The 8,217-nt window shown below is 47.8% G+C and overlaps 1 protein-coding gene across 8 annotated transcripts in view; it reads right to left on the bottom strand.

The window, feature by feature from the left end:
- Positions 1 to 501: 501 nt before the first annotated feature.
- ACVR1B (activin A receptor type 1B) overlaps positions 502 to 8,217 on the bottom strand; it is a gene marked incomplete at its 3' end in the record, with an annotated part of 33,593 nt that continues 25,877 nt past the window's right edge. For 3 of the 8 annotated variants that reach the window (XM_084256374.1, XM_084256376.1, XM_084256377.1), the window contains 5 exons: positions 7,510 to 7,677; positions 6,571 to 6,727; positions 5,085 to 5,209; positions 2,496 to 2,626; positions 502 to 627 (listed from right to left, as the gene is read on the bottom strand). In XM_084256374.1, the coding sequence (XP_084112500.1) occupies positions 502 to 627; positions 2,496 to 2,626; positions 5,085 to 5,209; positions 6,571 to 6,727; positions 7,510 to 7,677 (707 nt within the window). The remainder of the gene's footprint in view (positions 628 to 2,495; positions 2,627 to 5,084; positions 5,210 to 6,570; positions 6,728 to 7,509; positions 7,678 to 8,217) is intronic. The other 5 variants (XM_084256380.1, XM_084256381.1, XM_084256375.1 and 2 more) reach the window with 4 other exon arrangements.

The following is an 8,217-nucleotide window of genomic DNA, read 5'->3' as shown; positions in this document are numbered from 1 at the left end:
CTGTCCCGCTGGCAGTCCCTCCCGGTGTCTGCTGCGGGAGGAGGAGCGCAGCCGCCTGCGGAGGGACCGCCGTGGTTCCTCGGGGCCACCTCCGTGTGCTGGGGTTGGTCCCTGGAGGAAAACCCTTAGTGCTGCTAGCACTGGCGCCCCTTGGCTTTTCCTGGCTCCTCCCAGGCTGCCCTGTCACCACGCGCGGCGACATGCCAAGATGCACCGGGGTCTGTGGGACTCCCCACCACCACCAGCTCGAGTTGTGGCATTGAGTTCTCCACACCATTCGCTCTCAGAGTCTCCATGCCATTAGGAGGTAAAATAAAAGGTGTCTGTGTCTCAAACCCAACGTGGGAGTGAGCGAGTCTCCCGGGCTCTGTCCCTCTTGCGGGCCAGGGCTCCTGGCCAGAGGGCTGGGCAGAAACGAGAGGTAGGCCTCCATCGTACGCTCAACACGGCAGCTGTGTAGTTCTCGCTGCCCAGGGTTGCGTGTAGGGGGAGGGGAGCAGGTTAGATCTTCACGTCTTCCTGCACGCTGAGCTGTGAGAGGGTCTTCTTTATGCGCAGAGCTGTCAGGCGGGCTGCACCGTTGGCGTACCAGCACTCCCGCATCATCTTCCCCATCACCCGCAACGCCTGCAGAGAAACCGAGAGGGTCACTTTGGCCCTGGAAGCCTCTCTTCTCGTCCCTGGCTCTTCCTCTCTCCTCAGGACAGTCTGTCAGCATCTCCCCTCCTTCTCCTCCGGCGCTGGGGAAATGCTTTACCACCTTCCCTCACCCAAGGGCTCTTCCTTCCTTAAAGCACAGGGCGTAAAGGCCAAAGGAGAAACTGCGGCCTGGAGGGGGAGGCCTTCTCTGCAAGTGCACTCAGCCATTCCCCGTCCGACGCGGGGGTCTGGAAAGAAGACTGGCAAACAGCCTGTGACCTGAACGTCACTGCTGCAGGGGTTTGAGAATCCATTTTTATGACGACTAACGAGGTTCTCTAAAAGGAGAACCAGGCACGAGAACGACACAGCTTGGCATGTGCATTCGGGTGCACAGAGGCTGCGCGGGATACGATCCCAGGGGCACAGAATCGGGGTGGGGAAGCGGCAGGAGGATAATAGCCCCCAAAGAGTAATTGTGTTAGGCAGGAAGCTACAGTGCCCCTGCCTGAACCACGCAGGCCACCGCGAGGCCAAGAGGTGGATTTGGAAGGCCACCCAGGACTGCTGCTGGTTACTGAGGGTTACAAGTTTCCGCAACGACTGCCCGAGGCCAGTGCTTTTCACAAGGGCTTTTAGCAGCGGAACCCATTTTCTCAAGTCGAGTCCTCACACATGAGCAGCACGGACTGAAGAAGGAGCTAAATATCGCTTCTTTCAGTTTTACTCTCCTCCTCTGAAGTAAATCCTCAACTAAGGGTTCCAAGGAACGTTTTGAAAAAACGCAGTTCCATTATGCAATGAGAAGGCAGGATCTACAACGTGCGCTACGTAACTGTGTTCTCACAGGCAGCAACGCCCTCTCGTGGTTGTCTCCTTAAACGCAGTCTTGAATGAAAAATGAGGCCTAAGTGCACCTGGCTAGGCAAATCACGGTCCCCTTGAAGGCGATGAGACCCCAGAATCCCATGAATCTGTCTTCAACTGTTCCCACCAAACACTGTCCTCCTGCCCACTTCATCTGCCCTCTTGACCAAATCTACACGAAGCATCCACTCCCAATCCTTTCACATGTCACCCTCTTCCCTTCTTCTGATTTTCTAGAAAAGTTACTTCCCTCACAGACATGCCTTCTCTAAGCCCTGTACCCCATTCCACGCCCAGTCTTTTGCTTTTATAGATTTCTCTTCTTTATTTATTTATTTATTTATTTTTTTTTATAGAGGCATGCTTTATTTATTTGTTTGCTGGCTTGTTTGTTTTGTTTATACATGCACTGGGTACAGTCAGAAGCGCGGGAGGGTGAGAGAATTCACCAGAGCCAGAGCAGGGAGCAGAGCAGGCAGAAGGACCGAAGTACACTGCTGAGGGGAGCAGCGGGCGGCAGGAGAGTTCTGCACGCCATGTGGGACCCTCCTCTGGTGGCCGGGAAGCAGCCAGGGATCGAACCGGCGCCGCAGAGGCAGCGGGCAGCTTCGCAACCCAGCGCTCAACCGCTGCGCCACCGGGGAGGCCCTAGATTTCTCTTCTTAACTCTTCCACAGAATTCAGCTCAGCCCTGCGGACTGTCACTTTCCTAGTGAGACAGGTCTGTGTTTGTGCTTCTCTCTTTTGACCTTGTCTCTCTTATTTGTGTCTAGGGACAAAGCCTTTTCTTCTACTAGGTTGTGAACTCCTAAGCGGTCCTCACAGACCCCAGGACCAGGGCCTGTGGCTCACCAGGCTGCTCACATTATATAAGTAGCACCCAATACTACATAATAACTGACCCCTGGGGGTCAGCGCCATCGTTAGTGTTCCCTTTTCCGAAGTAGAGAGATCAGACAGATGGAAAGTCACAGGAGGGGGCTTCCTACCTCATAGCTCTGCCACCAGTTGGGGATGTTAGGACGTAGTTTCTGGTCGCATACGACCTTTCGCATTTCCTCAATGGAAGGGTCTGAGGGCACTAAGTCATAATATGGCAGCTGATATTCTTCATGCACTCCTGGGGGAAAGAAAATACCACGTGAGTTATCAATAGAAGGATGAAATTACTCAAAAGCCCACACTGTGATCTGTAAATACCACTTCCCATTCCTCTGAGAGGTTGGTCGATTCTAGATATGGAATAAGAGATACACAAGGTTAGCCAAGAACATCTTTTTCATACCAAAAGCAAGGGAACCATTAAAGACTACTGAGGTCAGGTAAAGGCATCAACCTGAAAAGCTCCCAACTGGGCAAAAATGAGAACATTTAAACAATAGTTGAGACTAACAACTTCAATGGAAACACATATTTTAAATCTGCCAATTCATAATGATGCTAAACAAACCTCAGTCACCTTTGCAGGATGCTGGGGAACAAATTCATTCTTTTGAAAAATAGTTAACAGATGGAAAGACGAGTATCTTTTCTGACTTTCTGATTCATACTACACATCTTGGTAACCACATGATTAAAAAAAACCTTCTCTTTAAAGAAGAAATCCTGATATAACATGGAAGATTGACAGGATCAGAATATCAGCATTTTCCAACTTGGGTTTTGACAATGATCACCGATGGCTATTAACCTCACAAAAAGACACAGGACTGGCAATACGTGCCTCGTGATGAAAGGATTTTTGGAAAACAAAATATGGTTTCCAGTCACTAGATGTTAACCATTTTAAATTTATTTATTTTTACTTTTGCGTAGAACTGGGGTGTAGGCCAAGGTGTGGGGGGGAGGGAGGGCGAGAGGATTCACCAGAGGCAGAGTGAGGAACAGAACAGGCAGATCTACTGAAATCCACTGCTGAGGGGAGCAGCGGGCGAGACAGGAGAGGTCTGCTGTGCCATGTGGGTAGCTCCCTGGCTGAGGATGGAGGTGGGCCTTCATGGTGGTAGCGCTGAGACTTAACCCCTAGGCACCAAGGAGGCCCTAGATGTTAACTATTATAAGAAATTCATAGGAAGAGCAAGAACATATAAACGCCACCAGAGGCAATCAGCAAAATCTAGACAGCAAAACTTTACAGGACAAATGATGTAGATTCACCAGTAAAAAAATCACAGAAGGAAAAAAAAAAAAATGGAGGTAAGCCTGTACGTCACTTTAAGAGACCTCAAAGGAACATCAATCAACTGTGATGGGTGGATATTATTTGAACTCTTGATTTCAACAAATTAAAAATTAGGTGACAACTGGTAAGATTTCAACTGATGTTAAATGATAACTAAGAATGTATGCTTATTTTTTAAGTGAGATAATGGTATTTTTCAAAAAGTCTTATCTTTTAGAGTTCCAAACTGAAATATTTCCCATAATGTAAAGTTAAAAAAATCCAATATAATTTTCTCATCTTTTTCAAGAAAAAATCCTGCTATCCCAAACTAATGGGACAGATTTTTAAATAAAGTTTGACATAATAATTACCTAAGGGGTGGTTAAGAGCTTATTAACTTGGCCTCAACCCACCAGAATGCGAATCCAATTTATTAGCTGTGTGACCCATTACCTATCCTCTGTGACTCATTTTTTTTCATCTGCAAATGATGACAATCACAGAACCCAACTCATAAGTTTATAGTAAGGATTAAATGAATTTATGTATGACAAGTGATGAGTAAATGTTAATATTATTTTTATATACTTAGTCTCAATTTCTGGATGGCCTAAGAGAAAATCAACTTACTCACATGTAAGACCTGAGTGAACAGATTTTCCTTAATCTGTTTGGTCTGCACAAAATGATGAAATTTTAAAATGTACAATTCCATGAATCATATACCCCGGGTGCCTCCTCCATAATTTGGATCTTTCCAAACATATACACAGGAAGAGGTAATACTACATAAAGGGTCTGCTGGAAGAGTCAATGGTTATTTTTAACTTGACCATTTCCACTGATCTGGAATCTTTCACATCAGAGATAAATGGCTGAGACAGAGTCTGAGAAGTTCTTAAAGTTGATTACACAGCAGAATATTTGGAAGTCACCGTAAAACACTGATGTACTAAGCTGATGGTAAAAAAAAAAAAAAAAAATGCTTTCTACTAAATCGGATACTAGCTTTTACTGGTTCTGACACTGAGCAGTTGCAAAAGTCAAGGATTTAAGAAAAAATTATAGGAGAAAAAACTCATTTTCAGAAAAATCTCTGCATTAGTAGCTTTTACCTGTAAACAGAGAAACTACCACCATTAGTTATCAATGAGGCATGTGGCTTGCGAACAGTGTCTGACTGCTGCCTCCTGGGTGAAGGAGACCCGCATTAGTCCCGTGTTACCCCAACCCAGGGCTTTCCCAACCTCCACAAAACAGGAGAGATGTGCTTAGAGTGTGACCACGGCTCTGCACTAGGCCCCTGACCATGGTGAGGAGAAAGGGAAGGTGAAGTGGAACCCCAGCACCCGCAGGGGATCCAGCACTCTGGCTGAGAGGCAGGTGGAGCAGGAGACGGAGGGAAGGAAGGTACCTCCAGAGTTGCACCTTCGCGCAATCTCCCAGTACACAAGGCCCAGGGCGTAGATATCAGCACATTTAAAGGAGTCAAAGTGCTTCATGTTGATGGTTTCATCAAGCACTTCGGGGGCCATGTACCTGAAATGGCAAAGGAAACATCATCGTGCATGGAAACCCAAAGTCTTGCTCCAGGGGCCCCCTGGATGTGAGAGAGCATCACCCCAAGAATGTCTTTTGGGGAGCAAGAACAGTCAACTCTCTTTATTGCAAACTCCCAAATGTTTGGGATTCGCGTCTAAAAACTTCAGTGCAGATCTGCTGATGCTTGGCTACTCCTACTTGTACCTCTAGTTTTTAGTGTTCAAGATTAAATACTTTTTTCAAAGATTTATTTATTTATGCATACAAGAGCTGGGGTACAGGCCAGAGGTGTGGGGGGTGGGTGAGAGGATTCACCAGAGTCAGAGTGGGGAGCAGAACAGGCGGATCTACTGAAATACACTGCTGAGGGGAGCAGTGGGGAGACAGGAGAGGTCTGCTGCACCATGTGGGTCAGCTCCCTGGCCAGGGATCGAACTCATGCTGCAGAGGCTGCCGATAGCTCCAAAGGTTGCGTCTCAACCCTCTGCGCCACCAGGGAGGCCCCTCAAGATGAAATATTTTAAGCACATTTTGATTTCCTGGCAGAGATATCGTAGTGTGGGTCATGGGGCAGTAGCAATACTTACTATCTGGTTGGTACTGGGGTCTTGGACTTTACTGACTGGAGCCAGAGATAAGCTGAGCTTAAATTTCTTCCTGAACTTTTGTTTTCTTACCTGATCGCAGATAGGTGAAAATTCTAGACAATCACCGAATTCACCCTCAGTTATCAGTACTACTCAAGTCTCTCTGACAACAGTAGGCAAACCAGGGGATCATCCAGGCCTCACACTTTGGGGAGTAGGGAGCAACAATCATTCGGGTCAAAGGAAGGGACAAAGTTGCAGCACGATTTAGTGAAATTCATTTAGACTCCATAGATAAACAGACCTCTCTTCCATCCTTTTGAGAAAGTTCCATTTCCTTCTCATGAAGTCAATCTACAACCTACAATCACAACTCAGGACAATCTTTAAGAAGTGCTCCCCCATCCCCACCCTAGATGACCTCTACCCAGCTTGGCAAACCTGCTCTCTAAACCCTAAGTAGAACACGGACCCTGCCTCTTCAGGGGTCTCTGCACAAGTCACTCCTCAGACTCTAGTATTTTTCCCTCTTCTTGCCAAACCTGCCACCTGACCCCCATCTGAATCTTGCTCCAGATTCTCTCCGGCTGCTGCCTCCCGTGCCTGGCACCATGGCACTTTTGGCACTCGTGTGTCTGCCTGACACAACCTGGGTAGCTTTTGTTGTCTGGGAGTAAGGTCCACACCTTCCTCCCCTGTGCATACAGCAAGGGCACCCACGGGCTGCTCAGTACAAATGCTGGCAAGGGCAGAGTTCCAGGGCCTTCCTACCGTTTGGTTCCCACCCTCTGATTTGGGGCGATATCAATGGTATCGGTGACTGCATCATGACGGACGGCCAGGCCCAGGTCTGCAATAGCACACATGCCATTTTTCTTCACTAGAATGTTCTTTGACTTTAAGTCTCGATGAGCAATTCCAGGCTTCCCTGGCAGAGAAGAAAACAGGGATTATTAAAGAAAGACAGCCGAAGTGTTAAAAGCATAGCCTCTGCAGCCGGTCTGCGTAAGTTCAAGTCCTCACTTTGCCTCCAGCTAACCCTGGAAAAATGACTTGACCACCCGGACCTCAGTCTCCCCACCCATGCAATAAGACCAACACCAGTACTTACTCTGTGGGCATGTTGTGAGGATTAAATGCAGCAATGTAATTAATTAGGAAGGCCAGTGTATTAGCAAAGATTACTGCTGATACGACCACCACTTGCCTCTCCTGTACTGACAGGCTCTGGCATTGATACACTGAGGAATTATTTAAAAGTTGCTTCATTGAAACAGGCAAAAATGGGGACTGCCCATCAGCTAGGAATGGGATCCGACTTAAAGCCAGCTCTGGATCAGGGCCAGCAGGAACGACGACCCTGGTCACCAGGCATCAGGGAACACACCTGCCACTGTGACAAGCTCCAGGACCTCCTGATGAGTGGACACTAGTTACAGCCTCTTTGCTCTGGGAAAATCGTCCTGGGTCAGTATAGCCAGTGTCTAATCCACCAGGCAGTCTTCAAATAAAGTTCAAGCCTCTTTCTTCTAGACTGCAGTTGCTAAAGCCTAGCTCTGACATTCTCAGTAAGAAAGAGTTGTGGAAAGTAAATCAGGTGGTACAAGATAGGATTTAAAGTCTACCTCACCAAAAAAAACCAAAAAAACAAAAACAAAAACCAAAGTCAACCCCACACCCCACTTCACTGCACCAGGGCTGGCCATTTACCTTGCGTCCCCACGATCTCCATGTGTAAGTGCGCCAGGCCACTGGCAGCCGACAAGGCCAGTTTAATCATGCCCTCAATTGTCACCGTGTACCGGTTGAGGTAATCAAAGAGGGAGCCATGCTCATGATAGTCAGAGACGAGCCACAGCTGAGTCCAGGTGCCGTTATCTGCAGAGAACCACAGGAGAGGTCCAGAAAAGGCTCACCCACCAGCACAGATGCCCAGGCAGGTAAGGAAACATATGTGCAACACAAGCTCAGGCTGGACTCCTGAATTTTTACTTTTCACCCCCATATTGCAGCCCCTCAATGTCCGTTTCATCTACAGTTGTCCACAATTTTTAGGTTCCAGTAAGGACAGAACTTCCTGCTAAACTTAGTCCCCGGGCTTCTTGGAGGTGGCCGTAGGATTCTGAACCGCACCCCATTATTACACCAAGTTTGAGATGAAGCAGGTCTCTCAGGGGAAGTAAGAGCTATTTTTTTTTAAAAAAGATTTATTTATTTAAACAAGAACTGGGGTACAGGCCAGAGGTCTGGGAGGGTGAGAGGATTCACCAGAGACAGAATCGGGAACAGAACAGGCAGACAGACTGAAATACACTGCTGAGGGGAGCAGCGGGTGAGACAGGAGAGGTCTGTCGCACCATGTAGGAGTCTCCTCGGCCGGCCAGGAATCGAACCCGCGCTTTAGAGGCTGTGGACAGC

Source organism: Talpa europaea (genome assembly GCF_964194135.1).
Source record: "Talpa europaea genome assembly, chromosome: 15".
NCBI lineage: Eukaryota > Metazoa > Chordata > Mammalia > Eulipotyphla > Talpidae > Talpa > Talpa europaea.
The sequence above is the reverse complement of the archived record's forward strand: the minus strand, read 5'-3'. Positions and strand labels throughout refer to the sequence as shown.